Here is a 21,125-nt window from a genome sequence, read left to right as displayed (position 1 = left end):
TGGCCAGGATTTTGGAAGAAAACATCTTATTCATGTATTCATAGACAATGGTACATGACTACTGGTTTTCAAGATTTTTTCTCCTGGTTGAATATCAGTACAAAGAGCAACTGCCTTGAAATAATTCTGGTTAGCTGAAAAAAACGTTAAAGGTTCGTGACTGCGTACATAAGAACTTTAGGAGATCTGTCTGTCAGCTATGAGTCCAAAGGATCATATTTGCCATAAGCAACATCCACAAAGTTTAAAATTCTTACACTTGCTGGATAAATTCATCAGTTTAAATCTGCTCACTTTTGCTTGCTAAGCTAGAACTCAGATTTTGTGGCTGTGGCTGGATCTTCATAGCAAAAGTTTTTTTAGTCTATTCTAAATTGATGGACCAAGTGTTTCTCCTCAGATTTCTGTCAGCAGCTGGATGTCTGGAGGCTGGTGCCCCACCTTTTCAGTTTCGTTTCCGCCAGCTTTGTTCATCATCCACTGCTCTTTCTAGAACCAACAGCAGTATTCACAGAAGTGCTATCTGACATATTTGACATACTAAACTGATGATATAAAATTGTTATGGAGTGACACTTACTGGAGGAGATGTAGGTGACCCAAAGCGTGAGTGCATCTGGAACGATAGGGTGGAGGAACCTTAGTGTGAGGGTGCAGCCCTCCGTGTCGGGACATGGTGAGGTCACATTGGTGTCATAAAGGCTGAGTTCAGGACTCCAGGCCTGGAGACTGGGATCACAGGGCTGCTCCACATCAGGTGGGCCTGGGATTCAATAACATCACACAGACACATATGTTTGTATTCATATATTGCAAGGACTCCCAATGACATCCAATCCATAACCCTAAAGCTGGGAACACACCGTGTATAGCTCAATCATAATCCTGATTCATCCACGATGATGATTAGAAAGTGTGGAGAGCTGCAGCATCCTCCACAAAATAGAAAAGCACACCATTGACAGTGGATACTAAGAGATTAAGATGAACCGTTCTCACACCTAATTGGTTGAACACACTGGACTTGCCTTTTGCTTCTGAACCTGCTGTGTAAGTCTGGGAAGAATATGTAGGTCACTAAACTGGATATTGGATTATTAACATCACTGCAATACTTGAAATATTGGGCAATATTCTCTGTTTAATACTCCTGTGCAATGTACACTGTTTTCAGTTTAATATTCCCTGTTTATTGATATTTAATAATGCTTATATTACTGCTGTGCAATATCCACCATCTAATAATCTGGTTAATCTGCTACACTTAACATGACAGTACTCATTATTGCACTATAACTTATTACTTATATTATTACATTGTATTATACCGTACTATACTTATCAACCTGTAAATCCATTTTTGCACTTTACAGCTTTTATACTTTATATCCACTTTTGTACTTAATTTATCTCAGCTGTATTATAGTGTATTATATTTTGATTTGCACATCTCTTATTTCTTACTAGAAATAATTGTCTCGGTCCGGACTTATTTTATTATTATTTCTATTTCTATTCTATTAGTACTTCTATTCCTGTGTGCACTGATGTGATAGAGAGCAGCTGTAATGAAAGAGTTTCCCCTCAGGGATCAATAAAGTATTTCTGATTCTGATTCTGAAGTAACATTGTCTCCTCTTTTAACAACTACTGTTGTCTAGAGCAGCTCTTTGCCCAGCAGTAAAGGAAGTTGAACTGTACAGGCTAAGGCATGAGTCTGAATACCTTTGTTACTGGCAAACAGGACACATACGTGTGTAAGTGTACATAGGACCAAGCCATTGGCCTATGTACAACAGTTCATAGGCTAATGGCTTGGTCTGAAGCACCGTCTGTCATTTGCACCTTATGTGTGTGTGCATGTTTTTCCATGGGAATTTGTGCAAGATAAACAGAGGCATGCCACGCCAGGCTGTTAAACTGAACAGGTCAAATGCAACAAAGGTAGAGGCTCTACGTCTATGTGTGTGGCAGTTTAACATTAACCTGTGTATCACATTTGGACAGTGACTCGTGGATAACTCAGAGCTAATCTATAAGCACATTGTCTATGTCAAAATATTTATCATATATTGCATGGCCCTGAAAACATATTTTCCCAATCAGCTTCTTAATGTAAAATATTTAGCAATACTTGAATATTATGACAGCTGCGGGATGGTTTCCTTGTGTTGCTGGGGAGATGCCACTACCAATAAAATCTAATCAAACCACACCCACACAGTCCTGATGAAGCACATTAGTTGAGTTTTAGTCCTAATAAATAACACCTACAGTAGGGATGGGTTTTTTTTTTTCTGAAATAGATTTTTGTGGTGTCCTTGTCCTCAACATGTCTTGTCCACTTCTATTTAGTAGTGACCAATTTAATACATTTCTCATATTACTTTTAACAACTACCAGCAAAATCACTCTCGTTAGTAACAAGAGGGAGCAGAATTTTCCAGTTAAGAAAGTTACGAGTCATCCCCCCCTTACTTAAAACATGGCCCACATTCAAAAACGCAGTAGTTAATCCATTACACCAGACAAAATGAGTTGTTAATTGTTACAGTGTCTGTGATTAGCACAATGGAATCACATTATGGTAGCGTTATTATCAGCTGTGTCCCAGGTGAAAGCCAAATAAAATCAGGATGTTAATGAGGTGTTACATATTTCACACCCACTATTTTCATCCATGTGTGGAAGCACAATGGATCGCCAAGCTGTCAGAAAGACAAAGAAGGCCAGGTAAATGACGTCAAGGTTGGCCTAAACAGGCATATAAATGAACCAGAGCTGTAAACTGTAAGTTCTGTAGGCTGTTGCCATTACTTAGCTTCCTACATTTTCACGACTACTGAAGGACTAGACATATTAATAAAATCTTACTTCTTAGATTAAAATTTTGGTCTAATGTACTAATTATTAGCTGGAGCAATATCAGATATGAAGTGGAATTTCTTGTGGAGTTGGTATGCTATAAACAACATACAGTAAGATCGGAGGCGGATTTGATACCATTTCTGCCACACTTGACTTAAATGTGTAATGTGAAAGGTGTCGCTCGTATTGACAAACCCACAGATAATTTCCCCCCAATTCTGCAGCTCCATGCAGCTCTACAGAGGGCTTGAGACTATACTGGATTGTTGTTTTAGTTTTCCTGCCCACAACCTCACTCACATGTGTCAGGTTGACACAAACACAGCTTCAATGGGATGGTGATGTTGCTCTGTGTCTGCGAGACGTTTAAATATGCAACTGTTTGCTAGCACGTTTGCCACAACAATTTTCCCGGCCTTCCTTTTACAGGCTTCTTGTACATCTTATCTACAAAAATAACAATTTTCTCTATTTTAATTACTGTATGTTTATGACCACAGTTCTGTATGCCATGAGCTTGGACAACAATTTTCACATGGTGAAATAGAACAAATGGAATTCTTCAGTTTTCTGTAAACTGCATACAGTATACTAATACAAACAAAAAGTGTGCATATGTGAACACTTCCTGTATATCCTCTTTTGGCAAATATACACTCATTCCGCACTGGCATCACAATTTAAGCATTGTCATAGTACTTGTGGTTTTCTGCAAACTACTTAACTTTACATAGACTATTACTTTTGCTGCAGCCACAACTCATTTCCTCCTCAAATATTCTACATTTCCATCTTCATCCATCAGTCAGCTTAGAAATGTGATATTGGAATTTCATTCACCCTGTACAGGTATGGACTTTTCTACCTTTCATCCCCTCTCTCTATTCTCAGCAAACTGCAATACAATGAACATGATGCACCTACTTTAAATGTTTTCATTTTATATTATAAACCACTTTAATGCTTGATGCAGCACATAAACTAATTTAATCCTTCTCAACAGGAGCTCAAGCTCATGAAACCGTTTGGTGTTTTCGCTCAGCCTGAAAATGCAAACCATTCAAGACTGTGGCACAGGCACCATTTTGAAGAGATATAAAGTGACAATTTTGCCAACAATTCTAGCCAGTGTTTTACCAATAAATGTATGTTTTGTGTTGCCAGACGTGATATCTGTGAATTAGTCCAATTTCCCCTCTCCCTTTCCCTGCTGAAGGCGATATTGCCCATCTCCGTTGGCTGACAAAGTGACCCTGCGCATCTTCGTAATAAGTGGGAAAGAGTGAAAAGGGAGCCATGGAAGCCAGCAGACTGGCTGTCTCCTCAGCTGTGTGCATTCCACTGTTTAGAGTAAGACTGTAATTGACTCTTTATCATCATTATGATCCCGCAGCGAAAGAGAGGGAGACGTAATCCCCCCCTGTTCCTCCTTGCCGCTTGTTTTCAAAGCATAAATTCCAGCAGAGGATTTCCACATATTTGGGTAGAGTTTCCACAGAAAAGAAGGAAAGTGTTACTGTGTTCGTATGGTATTTCATTCTTTTTTTCAGTATTTCTCTTTCTTTCTCTTATTCTTCTTTCTTTCTTGTTTGTTTCCTTGTATTCATTTCTTTCTTATTTCCTTCCCCTCACCCTACGTGTCATGTCAAAGGAAACCGGGCTTCTCCAGAAATTATGACTGAAATAACAAGTAACATGTGCTTACAAAGTACAGTGCTACAAGATACACTTTTTTTGGCTTTTTTGTTTATGACAGAGGTTCAATGTTTGAACAGCACCCAAACATTACCCAGAGTAGACGATTTGCCTAATAATCCTTGTTCTCGCTTTGGCTAAAACAAGACAGAGACAGAGAGAGGTCTGTAGCTGAGGGCAATTATCATTTAATGATTTTCTGCTTTTTCCTCTTCCAGGAGCCATTAGCCTTGCACGCACCTGAAATTTACAGGGAAGAGACGTGTGTGTTCGTATGTTTAACGGGGAGGGGGTTGATCTGCTCTGTGGAAACAAGAGGAGAACTCAAGGACACAAACTCAAACCTGAAACCGCCACATTCCTCACTGTCAATAACTATTGACAGAGATGAGTACATCAGGAGAAGAACTTAAGTTAGTCAACTGTCGATTTTAGGAGGAAAGATGAGTAAAAACAGCAATTTGCCTCCTTACCATTTCCAATTTTCATTTCAACGTGGCCATTATTTATTTGAATAAATTCCAATAGTAGAAAAATAACTTATTTTAACCAAGGAATAAATCACTAAAAAACACCCTCTGTCATGTTGAAAATCTAATTCAAAGTGTTTTTTGTGTAATTTTGTTGCGACTTTACATACAGCTCCAACAATCTCTCATATTCAGGTCTGTTTATACTCACACTGATTTGAAGAAGGGGTGCATTGTATGTTGCAACAAGTAAAAGGATACTATTGACTACTGAAACACTAATCTGGTTTTTGTTGGTAAAAAATACATAAATATTCATGATTTTTGACTGACCAACTGCCTCCTCAGGTGTCCAGTAGCCTGACGTGTCACAGATGCGAGGTGAAGTAGCCTCGTAGGCATATTGGTGGAAAACACCGTCTTTCTCACAGTCTCCACAGTTGATACCAGACACATGGAAGGAGGAGCTGGGACAAAAGGAAACACAGTTCCTGATTATGAAATATCACACTTTGTCTTTGACTTGTCACAACAAGGTAAATATGTCTCTTTTAAGACCAGATCTACAATAACATTGGACCAACTTGCTTTGTTTTTCACTCTAGAAGCAAGAAAGCTGAAGGAGGCCAAGAACAGGGCAGACACACAATAAAAAGTAGATGGGGATGAGTTGCAGATGCCAGTCAAAAAATGACCCTCAGTTTGATGACTTGTGGAGGAGTTTATTTAAGGCTACAGTCGCAGCACTACCTGAATACATTACAGTGGGCCAACAAGGCCTATATAATTTCAAAGGCTCCAAATCGGGCTAAGAAACCCAGCCTTCTGTTGCCAAAGGTTTGAGATACAACCAGTTGTTTATGTTGAGAATCCCATAATCTATCATTCCACACCGGCCAGTTGTTTATTGTTAAGGTCATCTTTGTCAACTCATAAAGTCAGGAAGTATTATGTGACCACATAATTTTTACAAAGTGTTTGTGTTCAGGTGGTCATCATGTGCTGGTAAATACAAAACATGAACAGGACCAATTAAAAAGATACTGGAAGGTATAACCAGGCATTAACGCCATTGATTGTTCTTGTTAGCAGCCTGAATATGTTTTTAATCATCAGGCATTAGATATAAATTGGCCATTACACTATTTGCCAGTGGTTCATCATGTCTATATACATCTCAATAAATTTTGTAAACTTAACTTAATTACAGGTATACCACTTTGTAGTCCATCCACAGATCTTTACCCTCATGCAAGTAGACAACTGACAATGTACATGTCAGCTAAGTCCCCACATATACACTGCTTTTCCAAACGACACAAGCCAGGATGGGCCTGAATCTGCTGACACAATGTTACATTCAGTGGCTCTTCGTCAACATGTAGAGTTAAAGAGACAACACATGCTGGTAATGTTGTCACTCACGGGAAGTGCAATCATTTGTTAATTATGCACTGAATGAGTCTAATAGTTGCTATAAATGCCATCCCTGCCTTGTTCATGAGAACAAAAGTGCATCTATCACTAAAGCAGCCATAGGACCAGGTGAACATATTTTCCAAAGATATTTTGGGTTCAGATGGGTTTTAAAAAATGTAAATGTATTTGAACACTTTAATTATGCATTCTTTGTCCATAGTTAGGGTCAAGATTGTGGTAGACATACCTTTCAAATGAAGAGACAAGTGCAGACAACAGACAAATCTCAATATGTTGTATTCTTTGAACAGATAAATAATTAAGCAATTGTACCTCTGATAAAGTGGTCCCCTTATAGGTGGCAGCCAATAGATAGAAACAGAATCCGGACTATGGTCTGTCACTATGGGGGCCAGAGGGATAGGGGCAGGTTTTCGGTCTGTCAGCCACTTCTGGTAGACCAAGTCAAGATAACAGTGCATCCGGGCCACTTGGTTGGGAGTGAAATGGTTTGTGCAGTTGTCATCTGATGTGGTGCAATGAAAAGAAAAAAAGCCCAGGTTATCATCATAGATCAGGTTCAAACACTAGCCTCCATCTAACATCAGTGCTAATCACATGGTTGGAAATAATTAGGTTTATTACATCTGACGAGAGGAGGTGAGAGAACACCCTGAAAGCAACAGCAACATTTTTTTATTTATTTTTTTACCTTTATTTGGAATCACATATTAACAGCAGTTTACACAGTCATCTTTAGTTTGATAACTTTACAGAGTGATCCATCTTTTCAGCTTTTTACAGTGTAATTATAGAACACCAAAAAATAGAACATGGGGTGTTTTTCATTTGCGATAAAGAAAAGAAAAGAAAAAAAATACATGATCAAATTTAAACAAACAGAAGGGTGTTTCGGGGAAAGGTACATTTTCCACTTCTCCCAAATTTCCTCAAATTTAGTTTCCTGAAGCCTCACAGAGATGGTGTTTCTTTCCATTACAAAGAATTCATAAATGGTACCTATAGATGGATTGTCTGGCTTAAGCCATTTCTTTGTAATAGCTTTTCTAGCAATTACTATTGCTGCTATTCCAAATAAGTAGTTTGTTTTAATATTTGTAGATGTTGAATGTTGGAGCCCAAATAGTAGTTTATCCCAATTGAAAGTCATTTTTGTCCTGAATATAGTCACTAATTCTGTGTAAATCTTGCACCAAAAAGTATTTACTTCTGGACAGGCCCAGAACAAGTGGTAGTGATTTGCTTCCTGGGAGTCACAATTCCTCCAGCAGCCAGAAGAGCCTGAATGGTGAGACTTCTGAACAGGTGTGATAAAAAATCTGCTAAGACTCTTCCATCCGAACGCTCTCCATGAGGTTGAGCTTGTCATCCTTCTTTGAAATTCACAATATTTTGTCCAGACCTTCTCTGGAATGCAACTGTTTCTGTTCCATCCTGAAGTCCCCTGTATAGTCTTGGAATTCCTTCAAGCCCCGAATCTGTCTCATAGGCACTAATAAAAACTTTTAGTAGATTTCTTTCAAATGCCTTTTGACTCTCTAACATATAACTGTTTATGTGATGGTGTGCCTGAAGAAATCTGAAAACACTACTTTTTAAAGTCTGAAAATTGCTGTGTCTCCTGATTGAAAAAAGTACAGTATGAGAGGCCATGATTAGCCGATCCCCTATAGCTTGCATCCAATTTGTTTGGGGTAAAGTCAGTGTCATGAGAGCACCATCTCAGAATCATTATCTCTTCAAACAAGCCATTCTTAGTGATAATATTTAACCATATTTTCAGAGATAAGTTGATCCACTTATTACCTTTTTCCATTAAGTTTTCAATTAGTCTTTTATCCCCTAACCGTGCCTGAATTGGAACTGCTGCGGTTACGTTCTCTTCAATTTCTTTCCATCTCGCTGGGTAATTAGAATTGCACCAGCAAAACACGATCCTCGATTGGGCAATATATAGTAGTCCTTTAGGCAGGGGAGTGCAAGTCCTCTCTTGTTCTTTAGCCAATTGAATATCCTTGTTTTTTTCCCTTGCCAAATGTGCCGCGATATTAATTTGTACCATTCGTTGAATTGTTTATCAGTTATTTCAATTGAAAGAGTCTGAAACAAATATAATACCCTAGGCAAGATATTCATTCATTCATTTTACTGATTCAATTCATGACTCAAAACTTAATAATGGAATTAAATTCCATCTCTTTATATCCTGTATCCTGATATCCTCCTGTATTTTCTGACCTGACAGGTTGAAAATTAAGGCATACAAATTTGTAAATTCTTTTGGGATGTTTACTACCTCATGTGATCCGAATCCCAATTTAGTTGGATGTTAGAATTTATAATCTGGCTAGGCCTGTAGTATTTGGGTTTTAGGAATATTTAATTTATAACCTGAGACAGAAATAAAAACATCTAAGAATGACAACAATTTCAAAATTTAACTCTGGGTTTGACAAGTAAATTAAAATGTCATCTGCGAATAAAGACAGTTTATGTTCTTGACCTAGCATTTTAATACCTGTCTATTATTATCCTGAGTGATCCCCTGACTTAACGCTTCAATAAACATTGCAAACAGTAATGGACTTATTGGACAGCCCTGTCTGGTCCCTCTTTCCAGGCCAAATTAGTTTGATGTGTCTCGATTTATTTTTATTCTTGCCCTTGGGCCATTATACAATGCTTGAATAGTACTCTATAACTCCCAAATGACTTACAGCAAAGTTTTTAATGAACCTTTCAGAGTGCATGAAACTAAATCCAAGTAAATCAGACAGCATTCAGGAGTTATTTTGAATAAATGTCTAAAACAATCATATCATTCTGCTCTAAAGATACAATAAAACATGGGTGATTTAGGTGCAGGTTGTCTTGAACAAAAACTGTCAGATGTGAAAATAAGCTATTCCCTCATTGATCTGATTTAAAGCATGATAATAGTGAACAGTGAGTTCATTTTAACATTGTTTTGTCAGAAAAACTCTTACTATTATTATTATCATTGTTATTATTATTATTTATGGCAAGCACATTATGATGCTGAAATTAGCTCAAATTAGCCAGCTGAGTCTTCACAAAACAAATTTAAAAAGTAATGCAAATTACAAATGTCAAGAGGTAGATGTACTTTTCAATAAGTGCCTCACATCTGTCCCTTTTTAAAATGAACAAATGATGTGGATTAAATACTAATGACAGGCTGTTGTAACCTAGAACCCTGTGTTTGCAGTCCTACTGAATTTTGTCTTACACAAAAAATCACTGTTTCTAATTATGCAGTAGGATGTTACACAGTATGTCTACTCAATGTCCTCTATAATCACTATTCTAATAATGTACAGCATACATTCTACAATGCCATGTAACTGACTTGTTCTGTGGGTCATTCATTCTTTTCAACATGTCTCACAGTACGCCTGCTGTTAATTACAAGTAAGGAAAGTAAAGAATGTTTATTCACTGCACCTGTGTAACTCATGTAATTGCTATAAGGTGTGTCCTGGTACGTGGTGACTCCACAGGTATCATTGACGGCTCCGGGATCGTGGCAGGCTTTGGATTTGGGTGTTGGTGCAGTGTCAGCACACAGATCACCTGTCTCCATGGATGGGGTGGTCTCCTGCAAGTGCACATGACAGAGTTACTAGAAGAGAAGAAGAGTGAAAAACTCTATCCAAGTACAAGAAGTACACAGACAACCCCCTCTTATTCTTTGCTTAACGTTTATCATTTAAAGAATTGGATAAGGCCTTATGGATAAGGCAATATATTGTATGATACAGAACAATAAACATGTAATAAAAACTTCCAAAAAAGTAAATACAGTTTTGCATCATTACAGCTTTGCATCAGGAAAGTCACATTAAGTATCATCAAAAGAAGAAGATTTAACAGTCCTACCTGGCATGGGTCATCACAGGAGTCCCGCTCGCTCACCCCCTTGAAGACGTGGTAAAGTCCCAAGATGTGGCCCATCTCATGGATCATGGTGTTGTGGTGGCCCATAGTACCAAAGTAGGATGGGTTCAGCACCATCCCACCTGAGGACAAAAGATAAAATTCACAGTATGGGTCATATTCTTTTACTATCTAGATATTTTTGTCTTTTGAGAAGACAGTCAGTCACAGTAAATATATTTCTAGTGACTGAAAAGTGAGAAAAAGGTGTGTGCTAAATCTAAAATTGCTCTCTCTTTCAAGACTGTAACACCTCATTCCACCACTTCAACAGACGTCCTTCAACAGATTAAATGGTTTAGTGCCCTTTGGCAAGACAATAAATAAAAGGAAATCCCCAGATTCAGCGTCTGTTCTGAAACCATGTTCAGATCTATTACCCAAGTAGGATTGTTTTTGGATAAGATTTCAGAAGAACCAAACATAACAACTGATCACTAAAACTGTGGTAATGTTGTGAAAGTCCAGATTTTAACTACCAGCTTTGTGTCTGTTCTCCATCACCACAGCAACCATTTCCAAAAGAGAAACAGACCATGATAGTAAAAAGAACTGTGACATTTAAAACCAATTAGGAACAATGTAAAACTTTAGTACTTTAAACCAAAAACAGGAAACAGGATACGGCAAGGTGGCTACTGATGGATATGGGTCATTTGTGTCTGCTCTGAATATAGAAGAATGCTTTGCAGTAACTTTGCATTTACCATTTTGCCCCATTTTCCTAATAACTGACACCTACCACCACTGTCTTACTTGTACAGTTTCATGGCCTTGGAGACAACCAGCGCCACTGAAAATGCACTAAAAGAAATACCATGGCCACTGAAGATGATTAGGAAAAAAATATATCACAAAATCACTTAAAAACATTATATATAAAAATTATAATATAAACATTTCATTCAACTCATTCAATTAACAGTTACTGATATTACTAGATAACTACTACAATGTATAGGTTGGCAATTAAGATGCAGCAGAATGTTCAAAGTGTAAGTGCTTTACGGTATCATAGGTAGGTATAGTTATATAACAGTGTAAATGGTAGGTAGGCAGGCTGGATGCAGACAGAAAGATAATAATGAGAGAACAGAAGGAAAATCAGGCCTTCCATCTGATCATGAATCTTTGATTTTACAAAGTGTTTGTGTTCAGTGGCTTTCTATGTACATTTTTTAACGGGTCGACAGAAGGACTGAATGGAAGAATACATTGGCAAAATACCAACTCTATGTTTACATAAACACATTAAATTACTTTTCTAATTCTGATGATAATGACCTTGCTCTGAAGTACATGATTAAGTCTGACTGTGTACTACTATACGATGAAATGCAATATTTCCGTTTTGCTCAGATCTTGTTTGCATTCTCTGTGCCTTGCTTATGCCAGAGGTTATGTTTTCCATCTTGTTTATTGGTCTGTCCATTAGTTAGCAGGATATCTCAAAATATATTAACAGATCTCAATGAATTTTGGTAGAAAGTTAGTCCATGCACCATGGACAACAAGGGATTTGGTTTTTGATGTGGATCTGGATTTTTTTTTTAATGTTTTCTTAACAGCGCAGGAGAATGTGTTTTTGCTAATGTAAATCCTTAAATGAAAAATAATTCTGTTAGTATTTTAATGAAGATTCATATGTGGATTACAAAAATTCTAGACATTTTGTACTATAAAAAATGCAAATTGAATTACAAAAAGACTAAATGAAAATACAAATCATCAACAAAGTACTCCAAAGATAGCAATTTTAAAATCAGCTATGGTTTTGGGGCTATGGTTAATTCTTCCAAAAATGGCCTTTTTTGTGGAGATACAGGTTTTCTGCAGCATGCTGATAATCACAGAATCAATAACAGACATGGCAGTTACTGGTTTTCTAATTAGAAACAGCGTGTTCAGTGGTGAAGACATTGAACAATGAAGACATTAAATACAAAGACACTTAACAACAGGGCCTCCAGAGACGATTTGTCATCCACGAACTTATTTTTAAACAGGGACAGATGCTGAGCAACTGAAATAAATGGCATGTGGGAGGCATTCAGTAGAGAACTAAATTCAACAGTTTAATTGAAAAATCTAACATCTACTCTGACAATATAACTGGCAGCGTCAAAGTAAAGGTCCATATTTAAATCGATTAATAGCTCTCTCAAGCCCATACATCTACAGAACAATAACATATTCAATTATATATAATTATCAGTTCTTTTTTACTCTGAAGAAACAACAAGGGATGTTATTACCCCAAAATGGAACTATAGCTTTTTAGAAGAAAAACTATGGCTAAATACTAAATAACAAATGCCCAGCAGAAGTTACCAGAGCTCAAAGTGACATTCAATTTTTGTAAAATCAGTCGACTAATCATTTCATCACTAGTTTGTGTAGGGTAACTAAAACAAGACAAAACTTTCATTATTGAATGTGCTATCTCTAACTTAAACATACTCAGTTTCCACTTTACCTTGTACACTTAACTGTAGTGAATAAGGACCCCACTTGCCATCTTAACAGCCTGACTTTTTGATGCAGGGATGCACCAAGGTGCTAGGAGTGTTAGAGTTTTTTGTGCATGCCGATGCAATACAATCAAGAAGTTTATGCAGACAATCGCAGGATCAAGATCATACATTGATGGTATGAACATTCGGTCCTACCATATCTCAAAGATGCATATCATTCTCATATCCTCATCTTCGTGTTCCTGACTAACAGAAGCAGAATAAAATATGTACCTTATGTGCCCTTCCTATTTTCTAGAAGTTAAAATGGTAAAAATGCACAGTATTATTGTTACGTTATCATTTCTGAGGATGTAGTGATGTGCACTATAAGTGTTCGTGACAGAGAAGAAGAGAAGGAGAAGTCTGTCTTTCAAGTTCTTTTTCACCTGCTCTTAATTAGGATGTGCCACCACCTCCAGTGCACCTTAATGAAAACTCAAAAACATGGACATGGAGTCTATGAAGTAGCAGCATTTCAGACATTTTGTTTGTTACAGAGACATGTCAATTCTTCCAGTGAGTCGTTTTCTTTAAAAGATAAATGCTTCCACACTTGAGGTACATCTACCCCATGTGTCTACTTTTGAGTCCACCCAATAGTACTTTGTACCGGCACAAGAAGAAAAAAAAGTGCATAAATAAATAAAGAACAGTTGGCAAGTGGGCATGGGTGGCAACAATGGTACAGAGCACACACTGCCGTTTGTTTGTTTGGTTGTTGTTGGGTTGATTAGCCTTTTCCAGTGGAAAGGGGCCTAATGATTGGAAGAGGAAAGAGGCAACGTGCCGGGAAAATCTCTGCCAGCTCCAATTGCTCTCACCATCTCGTTTGAATGTCGCCAAAGCAGACAACAAAGGATGGAGGGCAAGGGAAGAGATGAAGGGATGAAGTAAAGGAAAAAGAGACAGAGAAAGAGAAACGGGATAAAAGAAAGAAGAAAAAAAAACTGGAAAAGGAGGAGAGAAGAAAGAGGAAGACATACAGCTGAGAAAATGGTATAAAGATAGATAACAGATTAAAATACAAAGAGGAATAAAGATGCAGCAAGAGATGTGGAGAGATGACATTTCTATATAATATACAATAGTTTGATGTCATTTAACTTACCTTGGTGGGTAAGAGACTCCTTTGCCCATGGCCAGGTTGCAGCTCCTGCCAGCTCTTCACGCACTGAATTGCTGGCAAAAAAAACATTGAGCGTGTCAGTGCCGCTCAGGTGTAGCTCCTCCTTTAACTCTTTTACACTCATATAGGCCCTGAAGAAATGGAAAAAGAGAAAACATGAAAATATTAGTACATTAATATCATTTTATATTCGTTAAGTTCTGGTACATATACAGGTCTAGTAGACTTTACAGTTAATACTGAATATACATAAGCATTCATGAAAGTAACCTGAGCTGAAAATCCAAAATTATACGTGTCCCTGGTAAAGCATGGTTAAGATGCTCCACGCTGCACACTGCAAGAGTAAAACCTTGTAGCAGCTCTAAACTTTGAGTAATGTGGCCAGGTATATAAATTGAACCTACTCGTTTGGGCTAAAAAGGACTATTTGCCTTGTTTCCTTAGCAAATGGAGATGGTGGGCTAATTAGAAAGTCAGAACTTGCACAGCAAATGAATATGTGGTTACTGTTCCAGTTCTGAAATAGTGGTGTGTCGGTCGCAAACTCAAGCGAACGATGGGAGCCGGTTCCCGTCTGAGAGACGATTTCGCTGGTCACCAGTACATCCAAGTCACAGCTGTTTTGTCTTCAGAGTTTGTTAGGAAAATGTGCAAAGCTACCAACTTCAGAAACAAGACAGGACACCTGTGGTGCTGCATGCAGCTGCTGCCCTGACATGTTGTCGGTCAGTACGCTGCAGTCCGCGCAGTTATCTTACCCTCAAACCACAGTTATCTTCTCACCACATGAGTTAAAGGCCCTACCTAGCCCTGGTCCACCCACATAGGTGTTTTAACTTGTGTTGCCTGATTAGACCTCTTCTCAGGACACTGTAGGCATGTTGGACTGTGATTGATTGGCATCTCCTATTCGTTTTGTTGCACCTGTAGATGGTTTAAGGTATAAGCACTGAAACCACTGGTTAAATTTACCACAGGTTTAAGTTAACTGTACCTAAAGGTAAACTTAAACCACAGGTTGAAGTTAACCTTTTAGTACAATACAGTATATACAGGCTACAATGTGTAAAATATTACAGCTTTGGAGTTAAACAAGTGTTGGCTAACTAGCAGGGGGAAACATGCTTCTAGCTTTTATGCTAACCTAAGCTAAAAACGTCATGGACCAACCAATACTGGATGCAAAGAGATTAAATCTTCACATTTACCCCACAGAACAAAGGTAAACAAGTGTTTTTTTTCTCCAAAATGTTATTCCTTTAAGCACAGAGACCAGTGAGACATTTCTGCTCAGGGTGGTGCAACTTATTATTGAGAGTGAATTTAGGAACTTGTAGGCCTATAACATTACTTGGTGTAGGGCATTTCTTTAGCAGACTACAGTTTGCTTCAATCCATCACCATCTGCCTCTGCCAGTATGCAGCGTCGAATTCAGAATTATTTGAATTGGTCATACTTCAAACCACTCTCCCCCGCAGCCCACCACCCCCCACCTTTTCGTCAATCTGTCTGTGATTAAATTACCCTGGAAGCACTTTGATGCTTGAAGATGACTTTGTTTTTCTTTGGCTGCTGTGATGTCACATGTCATTTTTCTCCTTTGCTTTCATAGCTGGAAAGCTTTTGCACCTATCACCATTAGGCCTTACTGGATCTAAGAGCCTTGCAGTGGGGTCTCACTGACTGCCCAATTTGCGCATGCCAGTTAAGGCTTTTAGCTGAGCCTCTTGTGTTTTTCTGGAGCATTACAATTGCTTGGCAAAAAATAAATAAATCTGGCTGTCAGTGAATGGGACTATGTATGTATCTGTTTTATGTACAGGGTAATAAATATCAACACTGCCAAGTCTTCCATTGGTGCATCAGTATAGAGTTGGGTCAAATCGGTTCATATTTACAAAAATGCATTTTGTTAAATGTATGAATCATACATAATTTTGTTTGTGAAGTCTTGTTTTCTTTTTCTTCTCGCACAGGCAAAGCTTGGGATTTAAGTGTTTTTTTGATGATTATAACGTAATGGATTATTGTTTCATGTTGTATTTCTCAAGCAGAGAGTTAAGGTTTTATGTAATTGATCAAGTTCAGCTGTGGGGCTAACTTTGTTAAAATTACTAAACCATGCTTTAATCTTTACCTCAGTCACTTCAATTGTATTTGGATGATTTGTTTTATGTTGGTTTCTTAAAAAGTTAAGGTTTTATGCTTTTGATTAAGCTCAGCTGTAGGGCTAAATTTATTAATATTACTTAACCATGCTTCAATCTTAAAATGTTTAAAAGTGATTGTTTTTTTCATCCAAAATATAATTTATATAATTGCTCATTAAAAATACTCAGCTTTGGCTCAGTCCTGCTTATATTGTTCCAAGAGCCTGGCGGATAGACAGGTGAGCTTGTGACCGTAAGATCTCAGCTTTCGGCTGGGAAAAATCTAGATGGATGAAATGAGAAAGCAGTAATCCCCATCCTCCCATACACTACTGTCAATGTACCATTAAGTGAGGCACTTCACCTCTAAATTGGTCCAAAGGTGTTGCTCAGCAGCCAAGAGCTCTGCATGTGTGTAATCCTCCCCCTAATGTAATCCCACCCTGAGTGCATGTGTTGCACTGTAAATAAGAATGTGTTTTCTCAGGCACTTTGCCTGACTAAATGAGGTTTAAGATTTAAGATGCTTCAGGGAAACCCTGCTCTCACTACATTACTGAAGCTGAGTTCAGCCGAGGCTGCATGCAGTATCCATCACCCTAGGCTGCGCAATTACAAATGACAGAAAGTTGACCACTAAAGAGTTGACTCTTCAACTTCTGAGACTCAGAGGATGCCTCAATGGAAGTCTAAGGCCAACCTGGCAAAAAATAAATGGCTCCACATGATTGAAGTGAAAACCATGGTTATGAATTAACAAAATTACCATTTGTGGGCAAGTCAAACACTGTGTGAATCAACAGCAGAGTCAGCACTAGCACTGTCACCATGTAAAACTGTAGACGTGTGTCTGCTTTAAATATTACTGTTGACAAGTCAGTTACTTTGAACCCTCAAGAATCAGAAGACTCTAAAAATATCACACCATCATATCAACGGCAGTCAAACACTTTAACATATATATTTTACTGTGCACCTCACTTGCCTTTGTACAATGTTACGTGCTGAAATAAAGTAAATACAAAGCATCTGCAATCCAAACAGTTGAGAAGATAGCAGCACTCACAGGTAATATATTAAAAGTTACCTTCAGTGCAGAAGCGTACTAGCACAGACTGAGAACCAGTCACCCACAACAAAGTAGTGACGTTTGCATGCAACAAAAATGTTTTAGGCATGTGCCAGCCGGGTCAACATCAAACCCCTCCCCAGCAACTGTCCATTTGTAGCTTAGCAACTGTAACTAGGCATGGCAGGCTTTTTCAGTAAGTTGAAGCGGTGTGCATTGGGCTGTAGTAAGTGTAGTAAGAGTGATTCCACCAAAAACACAAAACCAAAATGTAAGGAATGGATTAAACATTGTGTTTGTCTGCTCCAACATAAGATGCAATCATTAGCATATCCAGCTAACTATCAGTAACCTAACCTAGCATTACTTCCAAACCCAATGAGCATTTCCACTGTGAGGAAGCTGATCCTGGATGCTATCAGTGTCTACGGTAACGATAGCAGCTCTGATATGATATTTAAGACCCTTTAACAAAGTTCTCATTTTAAAGCGAGGCAACTTGAAACATTAAAAAGTCAGCTGCAGACTGCATTTCCAATCAACTCATGGGATTTACGTTAGCTTAATTAGTTAGCCAACTACAGCTGATAAAATCTGGGGGTGGGGCTTGGCAAATGGTCAATTCTAATATTATGGCCTTGCAAGCTTACATGCTCACTAACTTAGATAGCACAAGGCAGGCATAAGGCTGGCAACATCAATGGATCAAATATGAGACAGAAGTGAATCAAAAATCTCATTCAGATGTAGAGCTGCATTCACTGTTCTGGGAAACTTTGCAGCAATGTTTTTATTAGTGAATAAAACATGACCATAATAAAATTTGACCAGAATAAAATTTGAGATTCACGTGCATGTAAAGCGTCAAACAAGGTTGGAACAGGACTGTTCTTTCTGGGGAGTTGCCTGGAGCGCTTTGCACACAAGTGCACTGTCCAGGATTTACTAACCAAAAAATGTTAGCCAATCCTGGACATGTGTCTCAGCATAAATGGACATGATGTCCCCCACCACCCCATCACTCCCTCTCCACCCTTGCTTCTCTCTCTCTGTATTTCCCCTTCCCGCTCTCTTTTCTTTATTTTATTGCCAGAATATGCGGTGTACCTGGCCATCGCTCTAGAACTGGCTCTTGACAACAAATTTGTGTCGTGACAGCAGCTGGCTTCCAAAACCTCTGGTCCTGTACTGGCCAGCAGCAGCTGCACACATATAGGGTCCCACAATCTGAATACCTGGCCATGAGCTCAGAGAGAAGGGGGAGGGCAGATATCAAAAACCCAGATCCCAAACATAAAAATGGTTCAGTGCTCCACAAATGCCAGCAAAATGTCATCCTCACATTAATTCTCTCTCTGCCTGAGAAAGTTGCAAGTTGGGATCCAGGGATAGACACGCACACATGTATGCAGGCATGTCGAAGTACTCACACACATAAGCATTTTCAACAAGCTGGGGTCAGGACCTCTCCAGAAGACCTACACTATGACACTCTGGTCTCCTGTATATTGGCTGTTCATGTTGTTTTTAGTGGAGGGTCAAGGGCTTATAGACAGGAACTCTGGTAAGCGTTACATCACTGCATAGAAGTAAAGTCTTACTGTGACTTTTGAGTTTTGCTTTCAAAATTGGACAGCAGAGGCCTTATTTATGAACGATGTATTTATGTAAAACAATTTGGCACAAAACCATATCTAATCCAGCGGCATGATTTATAAAAGCATGCTCACATCAACATCAACATCAACACATTACATTGATCTTTCAGATTCACTCTCATATATGACACAAAAACGGATTCTAATTATTACCCAAAGGTAAGTGTGGTGGATATATTTTTATTTGGTCTTTGGAATATGCTTTTCAATAACCATCAAATTAAATCTAGAATAAATCATTAAGCATTTTATATAATTGAGGTCAAAGGACCAGACCCCTGTTTATGCAAAACAACAGAGCAGAGTGCTGTCTGCTGTCCAACTTTTTAAATTCTTTTTTTTTTGTGTCCATCTCCTCTCTGCAGGGTAGAGCGCTCAAGCTGAGGAGAGGGAACATCTGACCATAACAACTACCAAACCAAATTTTTTCCTGTCTGCCTTGTGGTGTCTAACTCACCAAGCTCATGACTGGACAACATAAATTAACATTGACTTATGATACACTTGAAGAACGTCCTGCATATGGTCAAACAATGAGACCACAGACATGCAAGCCAACTTTTTTTTTTTTTTTTTTTTTTTTTTTTTTACCTAACTTTAACCTGCGTCTTCCAGGGAGAGTCAACCAAGCACCATGTTCTTTTCCAGCCTGTTTCACAGTCACACAGCTGCACAAATTCACACTGTGCAGGCTGCACAGTAGTCTCCTACTGTTGGCCATTTGGAGCTGTCCAATTCAACTTGTCTTCTTGAGTTGGCCACTGACACAGTGGGATGTTAAGTGCCTAGCTCAAGGGCACCTTGTGTTTTTGATAAGGAAAGTGAAGAAGCAACAAAAATCTAGCTAAATCAGTAGCGTCGCTACATGTAGCATCGTTACTCCCCAACTCCGCAAAATTTTATTCCTACTTGCTCAAGTTTGTATCACATAACCCAACAGTCACTTATACATATATATATATATATATATATATATATATATATATTTGAAATTGTAACAGAGGATGGGTACCAAGAACCGGTCTTACATTGGTACCAGTTCCTAATTGGTCAGAACGAAAATATCAATAAATATCAATAATATTCTGTTAGTATTTGATCATTTATTCATTTAACAGTAGGCATTTTCCTACTGTTAAATAAACTTTTTCCCTATGTGTCTAGCCATCTGCCAATGGTAACATGTAAGCTTTGTCTGTCCTTTATTCATAGTCCATAGTTCATAGAATGTTTTTTGTCTTCTCATACCCTTTTTCGTTCTTGTTGGCCCTGTGTCCTTCAGTTTCTTTTGTTTGTTAATAATAAACATGATTTGAAACTAAAGGAATCAGGAGTTAGTCATTAATTAAATGCCAAAGTTGTAATTTGTGATTTTGAATCATCTACATTTTACCATTTACCATCCATTCTATTTGCGACCTAAACTTTGAAAAAGTTCAATACTTTTTACCACTTGTGGAATAGTGCAGTAAGCACCAAGTCAATTTAGTGCTCTATGTTATTTTACTCTTTTATTCCAAATGAAGCCATACATACAGTATGTTGTTAATGGTAAGTATTACATAAATATGCAGTGCAGTTTATTATTAAGATGGCTTTTAATCTGAATAAGTACTTTATTACATATACCACATGGGTCGTTAAGCGATATGAAGATGGAAATTTCTACTTTGTATCTTTGCTTTAGTTAAAAGGTTGGGATTTGGCACGAGGCATTGTAATAACAAATCTTGCAAATTGGTAAAGAGAGGTCCATTTGACCGAAATATAAATGGAAAAAATAGCTATTCCTCTGGTTTAAAAAACATTGATACATCATTGTGTTAAGCTGTCACACTCTGTCCACTCCAGACATCAAGCACTAAAAATCTAGCATTTAAAAAAAACAACTGTTGTTCCCATGTTCTGTTTCCCAGTGGCCCAGTGTAAAGCTTGTGGTTACAATTTGGATTAAGGATCAGGTCTTTAAGAACCTGGGCTGACGACTTCATGGCGAGACTTCATGCAAGCTATTTGGAACTCTGCATGAGCCTGTCTGTCAGACCAAATGGAAGGCAGCGGGCTGCCGCTCGAGTTGTTTAGTAAAAATAAGTGTGTACTTTGGCCTCTTAACCCACCATCCCCGCTTCACAGAGCTCTCTCTAAAACCACTGGGGAAAGTGAGAGTACCAA

At 38.2% G+C, this 21,125-nt stretch overlaps 1 protein-coding gene across 2 annotated transcripts in view; it reads right to left on the bottom strand.

Moving 5' to 3' along the window:
• pappa2 (pappalysin 2) overlaps positions 1–21,125 on the bottom strand; it is a 79,915-nt gene that overhangs the window by 47,349 nt on the left and 11,441 nt on the right. For both annotated transcript variants that reach the window (XM_044219826.1, XM_044219827.1), the window contains 6 exons: positions 14,055–14,203; positions 10,374–10,513; positions 9,939–10,092; positions 6,786–6,978; positions 5,367–5,500; positions 581–763 (listed from right to left, as the gene is read on the bottom strand). In XM_044219826.1, coding sequence (XP_044075761.1) covers positions 581–763; positions 5,367–5,500; positions 6,786–6,978; positions 9,939–10,092; positions 10,374–10,513; positions 14,055–14,203 — 953 coding nt within the window. The remainder of the gene's footprint in view (positions 1–580; positions 764–5,366; positions 5,501–6,785; positions 6,979–9,938; positions 10,093–10,373; positions 10,514–14,054; positions 14,204–21,125) is intronic.

Source organism: Siniperca chuatsi, linkage group LG13 (assembly GCF_020085105.1).
Source record: "Siniperca chuatsi isolate FFG_IHB_CAS linkage group LG13, ASM2008510v1, whole genome shotgun sequence".
Classification (NCBI taxonomy): Eukaryota; Metazoa; Chordata; class Actinopteri; order Centrarchiformes; family Sinipercidae; genus Siniperca; species Siniperca chuatsi.
Note: the sequence above shows the minus strand (reverse complement) of the source record. Positions and strands in the feature narration are given on the sequence as shown.